At 47.0% G+C, this 14,182-nt stretch overlaps 1 protein-coding gene across 1 annotated transcript in view; it reads right to left on the bottom strand.

The window, feature by feature from the left end:
• The window catches only part of NHERF1 (NHERF family PDZ scaffold protein 1), a 52,428-nt gene that overhangs the window by 33,980 nt on the left and 4,266 nt on the right, over positions 1-14,182 (bottom strand). The window contains exon 2 of the mRNA XM_068262396.1: positions 10,397-10,432. Within this exon, the coding sequence (XP_068118497.1) occupies positions 10,397-10,432 (36 nt within the window). The remainder of the gene's footprint in view (positions 1-10,396; positions 10,433-14,182) is intronic.

The following is a 14,182-nucleotide window of genomic DNA, read 5'->3' as shown; positions in this document are numbered from 1 at the left end:
CTGGTGGCAAATGGCATCTTGGCAGCTGCACGCTTCACTTTTCTCAGATCATGGGCAGTTATTTTGCGCCTTGGTTTTTTTCACACGCTTCTTGCGACCCTGTTGACTATTTTGAATGAAACGCTTGATTGTTCGATGATCACGCTTCAGAAGCATTGCAATTTTAAGAGTGCTGCATCCCTCTGCAAGATATCTCACTATTTTTGACTTTTCTGTCAAGTCCTTCTTTTGACCCATTTTGCCAAAGGAAAGGAAGTTGCCTAATAATAATGCACACCTGATATAGGGTGTTGAGGTCATTAGACCACACCTCATTACAGAGATGCACATCACCTAATATGCTTAATTGGTAGTAGGCTTTCGAGCCTATACAGCTTTGAGTAAGACAACATGCATAAAGAGGATGATGTGGTCAAAATACTCACTTGCCTAATAATTCTGCACTCCATGTACAGTTTTATACAGTTGTGGCTAGTTAAGATGCAGTTTAAAGGACAACTGAAGTGGGTCGGAGAAGATGGTCCCGGCAACCAGTGGTGGGCTCCAGAGATCAGAGAAGATGGTCCCGGCAACCAGTGGTGGGCTCAAGAGATCAGAGAAGATTTTCACGGCTACCCAGTGGTGGGCTCAAGAGAACTGAACAAGCCTAGAGGATCCTGTTTGTTTCCCAGTTTCAGCATATTGTAACATACCCAATCAACCTTTGGATCAATTGAATTTTGATAGTTATTTGAGCAGTTAAAGGACAACTGAATCAGGAGAGATAGGAGGCTGACAGTTATTTCCTTTTTAAAGGGGCACTAAAGCGAAAAACTAAAATTTAAAATATGTGCAAACATACACAAATAAGAAACATTTTTTTCCAGAGTAAAATGAGCCATAAATGAATTTTCTCCTATGTTGCTGTCACTTACAGTACAAGACAAACATTTATATTGCGCTTTTCTCCTGGCGGACTCAAAGCGCCAAAGCTGCAGCCACTAGGACGCGCTCTATAGGCAGTAGCAGTGTAGGGAGACTTGCCTAAGGTCTCCTACTGAATAGGTGTGGGCTTACTGAACAGGCAGAGTGGAGATTCGAACCCAGGTCTCCTGTGTCAGAGGCAGAGCCCTTAACCATTACACCATCCAGCCACAGCTAGTTAGAAATCTGACAGAAGTGACAGGTTTTGGACTAGTCCATCTCTTTATAGGGGATTCTCAGGGATATATTTATTTTCAAAAGCACTTAGTGAATGGCAGTTGCTCTGTGCAACTGCCCCAAAAAAAAAAAAAAAAAAAAAAAAAAAAAAATCTGAGTAGGGAAGCTGGCTAGCATCCTTTTTAGGAAATATCTTTATAAAGAATAAAAGCCCTGCTGAGAATCCCCTGTAAAGAGACGTACTAGTCCAAAACCTGTCACTTCTGTCAGTGACAGCAACATAGGAGAAAATTTATGGCTCATTTTACTCTGGGAAAAAAAGGTTCTTATTTGTATATGTTTGTACATATTTTAAATTTTACATTTTTTCCACTATAGTGCCCCTTTAAACAAAACCAGATGCCTGGCAGCCCTGCTTCTCTATTTGGCTGCAGTAGGGTCTGAATCACCAGAAAACATGCAGCTAATCTTGTCAGATTTGACAATGTCAGAATCACCCGATCTGCTGATTGCTTGTTCAGGGTCTATGGCTGAAAGTATTAGAGGCAGAGGATCAGCAGGACAGGCAGGTAACTGGTATTGCTTAAAAGGAAATATTTCAGCCTCCATATCCCTCTATAGTTATCCTTGGTCATGCCCTTTACGGCTGGTTTACCAGTTGAACCTTATCCATTACCTCAAATCTGTACACAAAAATGCTAAGCTTCGAAACATCAAAATTTGCAGCAAATGTACTATGCCAAAACAGCACATATAAAGAGACAAACGCATCACAGCAAAAAGTATGATAAAGTTTGACACCTGATTAGCTGGCAAGGTGTACATGGCGACTTCTCTGAAGGTCAGTGGAGACTTGCACAGGTTGGTTCCCGGAACTGAATGCTAGAATTATAAGCCTGCCTTTCCCATGTAATCCATAAAGCAGGAACAGAAGGACTCCTACCACTCACGTGTCTCAGATAAAATGGTAAAGTCACAGCCAGGGCTCCTTATAATCTGATATATACACAAATGAGGAATGACTCATAACCAATCAGCAATGACTGAGTCACCTGATCAATAGCCATCAAAAGACTAATCAGTTACTTATATATTGACCTGTATTGATGGGTGTTAAAGCCCCATGCAGCAGTTCAGGTAAGCTGTGTGTAGGAGGGCTGACTGTATTTACAAAAGGGTGCAATAAACTATAAATACAGTTAGTGTGTTTAAAGGGGCCGATACACCTAACGATTCTCCCGCCGATATACGGCCGATTCGATCAGTGATCGAATCGGCTGTGAAATCGCTGCGCACACCGCTGACAGATCAACTTCCGTCCGAAATCGATTGTTCCCGTCGATTCGTCCGTGCGGAAGAGTCTCGATCGCCAGCGGGTCGGGAGTGCGTCGATAGCGGCGTTCGAATGCCCGACGACCGACGCAATAAAGCAGGTATACATTACCTGTTCCAGCCGGCGCGAGTCCCCGCTGTCTTCTCCACTCTGGTCTGGTCTCCGGCATGCTTCACTTCTTCCTGCCCGGCAGGAAGTTTAAACAGTAGAGGGCGCTCTACTGTTTAAACTTCCTGCTGGGCAGGAAGAAGTGAAGCATGCCGGAGACCAGACCAGAGTGGAGAAGACAGCAGAGACCTGGGGACTCGCACAGGCGGAGCAGGTAATGTATGCGGAGGGGAGCGGCGGCAGCAGCAGCACCACCAAAGATTGTGAACGGTTTCAGGCTGAAATCTGTTCACAATCTGTAGTAAAGGTGGCCTTCCGATCCCTCTCGATTCGATCAGAGAGGTATCTGTTGGTCGAATCTGATCGCAAATCGACCAGTGTATGGCCACCTTTAGAGGCCATATTTCGGGCTCTGATTTAAAAGTATTTGCACTGATAATTCAGGGTAGGAACACGCTAGGCAGAAACGTTAGCGTTGCAAAAACGTCGATAATGCAAGTCAATGGGCCACATGAAAAAATGCATATGTTTGCATTCTGCAATGTGAGTTTTTAAAAACACTGGTCTTACAGCATATTTTCCAAAGCGCATCTAAAAACGCACATAATGAAAGTCAATGGTGACGCAGAGGTATTGCTTTTTTAAAAACAGTTTGATGACGTATTTCCACTTCCTGTTGACTTCCTACCTAGTGTTCCTACCCTCAAGCTTTGTATTTAAAGGAAACCTAATGGGACAAAAGAAGTTGCACTTACCTGGGGCTTCTGCCAGCCCCCTGCAGCCGCAGAATGATCCTCTGGTCCCCCACTTCAGCTAAGTTTCAGTATCGATGACTTGCAAGTCTATGGCCACACGTGTCCTTGGTTGTGCTCCTGTCACCAGAGTGTCCTGAGCAGTAAGAGAACCTTGTACTGCAGCTGGCCGAAGCCCCAGGTAAGTAAACAAAAAAAAAAAAAAAAAAAAAAAAAAAAAAAAGTGTATTTATTTTTTACCTGGGGCTTTGGCCAGCCCACACCGTCACAGAATGATCCTCTAGTCCCCCACCGCAGCTAAGTTTCAAGACTTGCAAGCCTATGGCCACTGTGCCTGTGCAGCCCTGGCCACGCGCATTTATGTCTGCAGTACAAGGTTCTCTTACTGCTCAGGACACTCTGGTGGCAGGAGCACAACCAAGGACACATGTGGCCATAGACTTGCAAGTAGGCGATACTGAAACTTGGCTGAAGTGGGGGACCAGAGGATCATTCTGCAGCTGCAGGGGGCTTGCAGAAGCCCCAGGTAAGTGCAACTTCTTTTGTCCCATTAGGTTTCCTTTAAATACAAAGCTTGAGGGTAGGACGACGAGGGACGCCTCCATGCTTATGGGGCTGGAGGAAGCCCCGGGTAAGTAAAAAAAAAAAAATCTGTAACAAAAACCTCCCCTGGGGGGGTACTCACCTTGAGTGTGGGAAGCCTCCGGATCCTATTAAAGTGGCATGTCAAGTGATCACAAGTCAGGGACTACCTGTACTGCTTGCTTGGCAGTTAGAAACAGCTGTTCATTCCCACAACACAATGAGGTTACGGATACTGTGGGAGGCATTTCACCACAATATCAGCCAGATGTCCCTAATCTATTTGAGAAAAAGGTAAAAAAGACCTCATGGGAGATATTGCCAGGTATTGGCTACGGATTAGGATGAGGATAAGCAAGACAGCCAGACCATGAAGGATACACTTATAAATAGGTCAGCCTCTACATGTCTCTCTCCTCGTGTTCCCTTTAAATATTACAGCTGGTGCCCTAAAAATTACACACTTATTCTAAATTGTGTCACCCAAAACTGTTCTGTGTGGAAGTTTAGGAGGCAGTATTCAGGGACTCCCAGCTCTGGGCGGCGCTCGCCGCAGAGGCAAAATTGTCGTGCGTGTACTCTGTGGGGCCATGCCAGCCACGGCTCTCGTGGGACGGCCACGCCCATAAAGAGGTGGGTACCGGAAAGGATGACTTTTATCATTTAATGTGGTGGGTAGGTGGAAGTTTTATTGATATTAGTTTGGTTTGCGATACTGGTGATGCGGTTATGTATATACATATTTGTGGTTTATTATAATAAAAATATTGAATCAAACTGATGCAAACCCAAGACTCATGTGATGGCTTCAATGATGTCACATATCAGCTGATGGGGGGGGGGGGGGAGGAGAAGAGGGCAGTATTCAGGGCTGTGGAGATTACAAAAATAATCCAACTCAGTTTATAAATCTGACCCCAGGTAACCAAAATTGCTCCAACTCCCAATGTTCTCCCCAGGCTCTTTTAGTCGGGTGCTCCGCCCGGCTAGTTTTGGTGAGCACCCGGCTGTCATTGACTCCCCTCCTATGCTGTAAGCAGAGTTGCTCACAGAAGCACCGACCCTGCATTCTTTCATCTTGCCCCACCCGGCTACTTATTCATGCCACCCGGCTGGAAAAAAAATTCTGGGGAGAACACTGGACTCCACAGTCCTGAGTGCTGTACGGACCTGCTGCTAAACAGGCTAATAATTCCAGATGGTAAGCAAAGTTGTACAGAGCATGGCACTGGACCAATATGAACTGTCTAGTACATTCGATTGGCCTAGTTCACATCAGGGACAGCACGGTATTGATTTTTCCATGTAACTAAATGTAGCTGGTTCACATCTATGCGCTGCGCAGCGTTACAGAAACGTAGTGTTGCATGCATTTCTGTGCGCTGAGCTGTAAAGCGCACATCAATGCAAGTGAATGGGTGCGCTTTTTAGCGCATAGAAGCGCATGTGTTTTTTACCCCTAATTGGAGGGGGGAAAAAAAAAAAAATACATTTACATACAAAAACAAAGTATTGACAACTGCTGCTGCTACAGTAAGCAAAACGTACTTTAAAGAACGCACAGAATTGCGCACTAAAGCGGGCACAAGCGCATGAGTTTTCTCTACACGTTTTAACATGTTTTTCAGCGCAGCAGATGTGAACGAGGCCTAGTCTACATGCAAGCCATAATTGATATTTAGCTGAGCATCTATTGATTGGTCTACAAAATGCTGTTCATCAGGGCCGAATTTTTACGCTTTACTGCCCAAGGCCACTGTCCCCGTCAGTATAGGTAGCCAGATTAAGCTGCCCTCCAGTACAGATGGCTAGATGACCCTTCCTCCTTCCTTCCAGTATAAATAGTATAGTACAGGTAGCCCAATTACCTTTCCCCTTTAGTATAAGCAGCCAGATGTACTCCCCCCCCCCCCCCCCCCCCCCCCCCCAACACACTGCCAGTATGGGTTGCCAGATAGCCCCACCCTCCCTACAGTTTAGCTTGATGAATCCCCTTCCCTTAGTATAGGTAGCCCCCCCCCCCCCCCCTTCCGTCTAAGAATCCAGATGACCATCACTCCTGATGATCCCCAACCTCCAGTATAGGTAGCCAGGTGATCCTCCTCCCCAGTACAGCATGCCACCCACCCAACCTTAAAGGAGTTGTCAGGCATATATTAATAAAATAAACGCTACTTACCGGGGGCTTCCTCCAGCCCCAAGCTCCCAGGACCTCCCTCACCGCAGCTCTGCCCGCAGCCGTTTGCGAGAGCTCCGACCCGGTCCCCGGAGCTGACGTCAGAGCGACCTGAGGTCGCTCTGTACTGCGTGATCGGCACTGTCAATCACCGCCACGTGGGCCCGAGCGGACTGCTGCCTGCGCAGTCCGCTCCGGCCAACGTGGCGGTGATTGACAGCGCCGACCGCGCAGTACAGGTCGCTCTGACGTCAGCGCCGGGGACCGGGTCGGAGCTCCGGCAAACGGCTGCGGGCAGAGCTGCGGCGAGGGAGGTCCTGGGAGCTTGGGGCTGGAGGAAGCCCCCGGTAAGTAGCTTTTTTTTTATTAATATGTGCCTGACCAATCCTTTAATCCTGTGGTGCCCTAGGCCATGGCTTAAATCCGGCCCTATTAATTCCAATAACCACAGGGTTAAAAAGTTGCTCCTCAGCACAGCAAATAAGGCAATAAGCGGAATTACGTTACCAATACAATAATGTCAGTTTCTCCAAAACAAGGGGTCACAGAACCAGAACTTCCATAGTGTTAAACTAAAATCTGTTCAATTGCTAAAATCTCAAATTATGCGTATCAAATACGCTACCCAGGAAGCAGGACAAGCGAAAGTATACTGAAGGCATGCAGCAGGATCTGACCGCGGCGGATGCTGTCACAATCAGATATGCATACCAAATATAAAGGAACAAATCGCTTCTCTGATTGTGACAGCATCCGCTGCGGTCAGATCCTGCTGCATGCCTTCAGTATACTTTCGCTTGTCCTGCTTCCTGGGTAGCGTATTTGGTATGCATTTTATTGAGATTTTAGTGATTGAAAAGATTTTACAGTTTCACACTAAGTTCCTGGTTCTGTCTTAACTACTTTAGGACCATGGTGATTGAAATCTACACCCTGTTTTGATGGGCTCCTGGCTGGCAGGGCATAGATTTCAATCACTGCCACAGCGTGCATCCGCCACTTCCGTCGCTCCCTGACTCTCAAACCTCACGTCTCGCTGCAGCCCACTGGCTCTGCCTGTCTATGACAGCAGAGCCATGTGAGCCAGTCAGGAGCAGATTTCATTGGCTCCTGGCAGTGTCCATCAATGCAAGCCGCTCCCATTGATAGGGTCAGGAGCCAGTGAAAGTCTCCTAACCGGCTCACAACTGCCGTCAGACGGCAGAGTGTCAGGAGGATCCCGGCATGCGGCAGTGACTGCGGTTGCAGTGGGTATGCGTGGCGATTCATCGGGATTCCGTCGGTATTGTACCAGCGGTCTCTGGTACTTAAGGGGGCAGGGACCGCTGGTACTTAAGTTGTTAAAGGCTTAGTTTTAAGGTACCTGCGCCTAGATCATAGGAGGGCTGAGACTCCATTAATAATTAGTGCACAAATGGAATACCGAAACGCATGTGCACAGGGCATTAACATGCCTCTTTTAACCCTTCTATGGATAGGCGTTAAGTGGTTTAGACCAGCGGTTTTCAACTAGTGTGCCGCGGCATGTTGCCTGGTGTGCCGTCCTCTTCCCCCCCCCCCTCCCGCACGTCCCCGCGGCCGCCACTGCTATTACTTTAGCAGCGGCCGCTCTCCCCTCTCCATCGCATGTGTTTATTTAAGGCAAGCAGCGTATCTCCCGGCTGCTCTGTGTGACGCGCAGGAATCAGGGCTTGGTAACCATAGTAACGGCGATACATATCGTCGCTACAGGAAGCCGCTGCCCTGCTTCCTGCACGTCACACAGAGCAGCCGGGAGATACGCTGCTTGCCTTGAATAAACACATGCGCTGGAGAGTGGCAGCTGTTAAGGTAATAGCAGCGGGGACGGGCGGGGGGCACCACCTACCCATACTGGGGCACTATACTAGCTATACTGGGGCACTATACTGGCTATACTGGGGGCACTATACTGGGGGCACTATACTGGCTATACTGGGGCCACTATACTGGCTATACTGGGGCCACTACACTGGCTATACTGGGGCCACTACACTGAGGCAACTATACTGGCTATACTGAGGCAACTATGCTAGCTATGCAGCCGCCCCCCCCCCCCCCCAATAGCCTGCTGCGCACGGAACTGTCCACTAGGTCGCGCAAACACCCGCCCCAGCCGTTCCCCGGAGAAAAATTTGGTCAGAAAGTGTTCCCCGGGCCGGAAAAGGTTGGGAAACACTGGTTTAGACAATAGGAAAGAAGGGAAAGGCATCACTGGGTATGGCTTCTGCCATCATTCATACATTGGACCAGTTCAGACAGATGTCAAACATTTACTTTACAGGGAACCTAAAGCGAGAAGTATAGGGAGGCTGCCATATTAGTTTCCCATTGAAAAAATACCAGTTGCCTGGCAACCCGGACAATCTGGTTGCAGGAGTGTGAACACCAGAAACAAGTATGCAGCTAATCTTGAGAGTAGTCCATTTTTTTAGATTTAGGTTGGATCGTGGATTGGGTTTTAAGCCAATTTTATGATCCCTGGTGTTTTTTGTAATTTCATATCCATATATGAATAAGCTACAGTGTTCCTTGTGTATGCAACATGCAATGCATATTTGTACCTCTGATCCGGTTTCAATAAACTGCTTTAATAAAAAAGGTCAATACAGGTAGACAGACTTACGAACAGCAGGAAAACGTGAAATTTTAATCTGTAGGAACAAGTGAAAATAGGTCATCAAAAACCTTGAGAAAAGGGGACAGGCACAGGAGACAGAAGGCAGTGTTTGGAGTTCTGGACAGACTCAGGTGAAGTACAATCCTACAGTCCCCATTTTTGTTAAAGGAGGATGTCAGCCATAAAATCAAACTCCATTTACCCAATGCTCTTTATTTACTCGACATGCAGTTTGCATTGCAAGCATTCCAATAGAATTATAAATGTGTCTGCTGTAATGAATCTTATCTCAGTCAGCCTGGCTCTATTCTTGTACATTGCCAGGGAGGGGAAATCTTGTTATCTCCCCTCCCACATTCCTGCTCCTCACTGATTGGCTGAGGGCAGTTCAGTGTGACATGAGGCTGAGAAGTGAAATGCCCCTCACCCCTCTGAAGAAGCTGCTGAAATGCGCTCTATGCTGTGTTTACAAAGCAAGCTAGATATTACTGCAGTTTCTAGAGAGCTCAGTGGGGAAGAGGGCTGGCAATGTATGCACCATTTCAGACAGAAAGTGGAGGGGGGAGGTGTGGGAGGAAATTACATCAGGGTTAGCTTCAGTATGAGGCAGTGAAGATGGAAAATGCCTGGAACAGTTCTATTTACCATATAAAATTCACTGAAATTAAAACGTTCCAGTACATTACAAGTAGAAAAAAGTATCTACCAGTACTTTTTTCCTGGTATGGTATGGCTTTCCCACTGCTTTAACCAGGGACTACTTGCAGTTCATATATTTTAGCACTGAGACAAGGGACAGGCTCACTGAGCTGAGAAAGGTTTTATACATAAATCTGAGGATATCAAAGTCATTTTAAGAGTAGGAGGATAGATACAATTATCACTTGTTTAAAGTGGATCAAAGATTAACCTATTTGTAAGGAACACAATTATGCAATGTACAAAAGTTCAAGGGCATTCCTCAAGCCAAATACGTGTTAATACTCTAATTCCCTATAAACTAAACAAGCCTCACCCACATCTCTTTGTGCCTTGGCACTGTAGCAAGGGCTTATGGGAGCTCGGTCTGGGCAGGAGGAGGAGGTTCCTAGCTAGAGATTTCAGAGGCAGAGGGGAGGGGGGAGTGAATTTTTCACAGGCTGAGGGGTGGAGATGCAGTTACAGATTACCTGTGTAATGACAAACAGAACATGGCTGCTCTCACTGTATCCCAGGAATAAATCATAAACTGTTGAAGCTGTATGCAGCCAAATTTGCTGTGTAAACTATCTAAACCTTAGATAAGATATACAGACAAGTTACTTGTTATAGTTCGTTTTTCATCTCGGATCCGCTTTAATAAAAAAAGTTAATTTGAGCTTTTAAACAGAAACTGGATATAAAAACAAAAAAGTTACAAAAACCACAGTAGGATAGACCATCTCAGTTTATTTTCACCTTCGGGTTCACTTTGAGGATACACTGCAGCCCTCTGCCAGCTTAGGAAGTGAACCCTTCACCCATGAATCGAGGTTCCCTGTGACTATGAAGTATTTGCAGCAGCTGCAGCTCTCTCGCGTTACACAGCCAGACACAGGGCCTCTATGTGCTTCCAGCGGTGTATAAAATGCTGCTCTGGATCAGAGCTCCGCACTGACAGATCAAACACAAAGGACGCAGGCACTTACCTTCTCGCTGACAGACGCTGGCGACTCTTTAGCAACCTGTAAGAAGAGGATAAAAAAGGCTAAATACTTTATCTCATGCCAATAGAGCCAATGTAAACTAGCCTGTGAACCTTTCAGAGCACTAAATCGTAAATAAATGTTTGCTGGATCTCACAACATACAAGCTTTGCTGCAGAGGTCAGATAACGATCACCTGCTCTGAGGTCACATGATCTTACCCAAAACCCTCACACAGGAAGCTTGGCTTGTACGTTAGAAAACCATAACGGTTGTAAGGCACTTCAAGGTATGCAGCTAGCATACACGGTGGGGCTTGTTCAGCAAGCTAGATGCAAAGTGTCTCATTTGTGCGTAGGATGCTGACCTTTAATAAAGGACTGTTGTGCATCTTGCGTAGCTAATCTAAAAAGTAAGTAATCTAGAACTCCTTGCAACAGCCTGGTGTCGACGGGATGCCAAGTTCTACTGAACTAAATTAAAAGACAACTGTAGGGAGAGGTATACGGAGGCTGCTATATATTTATTTTCTTTTAAAGCGAACCCGAGGTTCTGACAATGTAATCCATATACAGAGGCTGGGTCTGCCTATACTGCCCAGCCTCTTGCTATTTCAATCCCCCCTAAGCCCCCCCCCCCCCCCCCCTGCACTCTGCTATCCCCCATAAATCACAGCCGCACCGCTGACACGCAGTGTGTCACAGCAGGCTGTGTTTATCTCTGTACTGTCAAGTCTGCCGCTCCCCCCGCCTCCTGCATAGCTCCAGTCCCCGCCCGTATCCCTTCCCTCCCCGCTGATTGGAGGGAAGGGACGCGGGCGGGACCGGAGCTATGCAGGAGGCGGGGGGGGGGGTTGCATGCAGAGTGACAGTACAGATGTGTAAACAGCCCGGACAGCGTGGCTGTGAGTTATGGGGGGACTGGGTAGCGCAGGGGGGAAAGCAAACGAGGCTGACCCCGCCTCTGTACGTGGATTGCATTGTCAGAACCCCGCCTCGGGTTCTATTTAAACCAGAGGTCTCCAAGTTTTTCGGTCAAGGGCTGGGTCAACATACTTCAGACATTGCATCGAGATACTGAATCTAGATATGGATTCCCCCAATCATGCTTCTTGGAGAACTCCCAGCAGCAGCCATTCAGCCATGCAGCGCTCAAAGAACATCCTTATGCACCAGACAGTGAAGCGTACCCAGGTGACAACCTGCAGTTAAGTTGACAGCAGTGTCACCTGATGCAGAATTTGATTGGGAGCCAGCGAATTACTACTACAGTATGTGGATGGGTGATGCCAGCACTGTCATTCTGTATGTGAGCAGCCAATAGTTACAGGTACAGTGGGCCGCATCTATAAGTTACACATTTTGTGTTTGGAGGGCCAGTGAAAAAGCCTTGGCGGGCCGCATTCTGCCCGTGGGCCTTAGTTTGTGGACCACCGTTTTTAAACAATACCAGTTGCCTGGCTATCTTGCTGATCCTCTGCCTCTCATACATTTAGCCATAGACCCTAGACAAGCTTGCAGCAGATCAGGTGTTTAACATGGTCAGAGCTGTCAAGATTATCTGCATGCTTGTTTCTGGTGTGATTCAGACACTAGAGCCATATAGATTAGCAGGACTGCCAGGCAACTAGTATTGTTTAAAAGGAAATAAATATGGCAGCATCCAAATACCTCTCATTACAGTTGTAGTTAACTAAATACAGGTAGTTTGACTTCTGAACGACCCACCAATCCAAATGGCCACAGTTATTCTGTGAGAACAAATTAAAAAAAAAAAAAAAGAAAAAAAAAAAAAAAAGTTTAAAAACCTTGCAGTTGGAGAAAAAAAGTGATTTAAAAAAAAGAAAAAATGGGGGGGGGGGGGGGGGGGGGGGGGGATGATAAAATTACATTTTGATGTGATACACTGAGGGTGCAGGGGGACGGAGGTGGGAAGGGGCTGCAGAGGTGGCACAGAAGGCAGGCGAGTGAGACACTGATAGCACAGGTGTGACAGCAGACGTGACAGATGGGGAACAATGAAGGCACAGGGTACAGAGGGCACAAAGCTGAGAGGGGGACACAAGGGCACATAGAGGAGGTACAGGGGACAGAGGCGGCCCAGTGTTTTGTCTTATGGACAGAACCTGAAGTGAGAGGGTCTATGGTTAAAAGTATTAGAGGGAGAGGATCGGGGCGAGAAACTGCTAGTTTTAAAAAAAGAAAAAAAATTCTCCTAATGCTTGTAGGTATAATCACAATGGAACGATGTGCAACAGAAACAGAACAAGAGTGATAAGGTGATGAGGTCTGAGTGATACTTTGGTCTCTGAGGAAACTGACTACCCAGGCAGGGCTGTGGAATCTGAGTAATTTTGGGTACCCGGAGTCGGTGATTTTATGAACTGAGGAGTCGGATGATTTTTGTACAAAATCCACAGCCCTGGTAAGTATCGTTTCTCTGCTCAATTCCGCATTGAACACAATGCAAAAAGATCAGAAAAACAAATGGAAAATAAGAATCGTCAGCGGAATCGAGCAGGAGAATCAAGCGGCAAAATAGAGCCATGTATGCCCAGCATTAGGCTGGTAGCTCACCTCAACTTTACTGTAATGTCAGCGAGGCATGTGCCACTGTACTCTAACCACAGATTCCTTTGCAATCTAGGGGGTAAACCATTAGCATTTTCCTCTGACAGCAAGTTTTACTGCTGTGCACCACTCAACATTTCCTCAAAAACAGGACCAAAACTGATAGCATACAACACCATGAGAATGCCAAATACTTGCCAAACTGCCCCATACTAAAAAAACTTTCCAGCTTAATCAACATTTTGCTGGTGAAATCTGACAAAGAGGGTGTCCCCACACCATCCCCGATGAGGTTGGGAGTCTTTGGGGCTTCACGGCAATCTGTATTCGCATTCCTGTGTACTTCTGAATACAGACTAACACGTGCAGTACGGATCTGCTGGTCTTCTGAAGTATTTTAGAACGCAAGTACTTCTGAAGGCTATTCGACCGAGCTGGTCAAAGAACTTCACCAGGGCTCAACGCTAGAACTACAGGATAGAGGACCAGGAAGGCTCTATACAGTGTTCCCCAACCCTGTCCTCAAGGTCCACCAACAGTGCCCATTTTGTGGAAATCCACAGTGGTAGTTAATCAGCTCTGCTGAGACGCCAATTACCACAACTGTGCATGCTTGTGGTTTTCAGCAAAACATGTACTGTTGGTGGGCCTTGAGGACAGGGTTGGGGAACTCCGCTCTATAGGATCTAGAGACTTCCCTCTTCATAGGCAACCATTCCCCTCCCCCTTTCACATTTACTTTAAAGGAAATCTGAGACCAAATAAGTCTCAGGTTTTATACTTACCTGGGGCTTCCTTCAGCCCACTTGAGGCCGCTTGGTACCCTGCCTCCTCACCAGGCCACTTCTCTCCCATGCTGGATGACAGTACTCTAGCAGAGTTGCGCATTTCCCGAATGGATGTCGGCAAGTATTCTACACAATAACTGAGCAGGGCTGTGGAGTCGGTATAAAAATCATCCAACTCCTCAGATTATGAAACCACAGATTTCAACTCGACTCCAGGTACCAAAATTGCTCTGACTGCACAGCCCTGCTACTGAGATCTGGTTACTGGTGAGTAATTACTGCACGGGCATAGAACACACCCGGCCAAGGGACCACGCACATCCTGGCCACAGATGCGAGACTCGGCCAGAGCACTGGACCATCCAGCATGGGTCAAGAGTGGCCCAGGGAGATGGCAAGGGACAGAGTGGCCTCAATGGGGCTTGAGGAAG

Source organism: Hyperolius riggenbachi, chromosome 12 (genome assembly GCF_040937935.1).
Source record: "Hyperolius riggenbachi isolate aHypRig1 chromosome 12, aHypRig1.pri, whole genome shotgun sequence".
NCBI classification, from domain to species: Eukaryota; Metazoa; Chordata; class Amphibia; order Anura; family Hyperoliidae; genus Hyperolius; species Hyperolius riggenbachi.
Note: the sequence above shows the minus strand (reverse complement) of the source record. Positions and strands in the feature narration are given on the sequence as shown.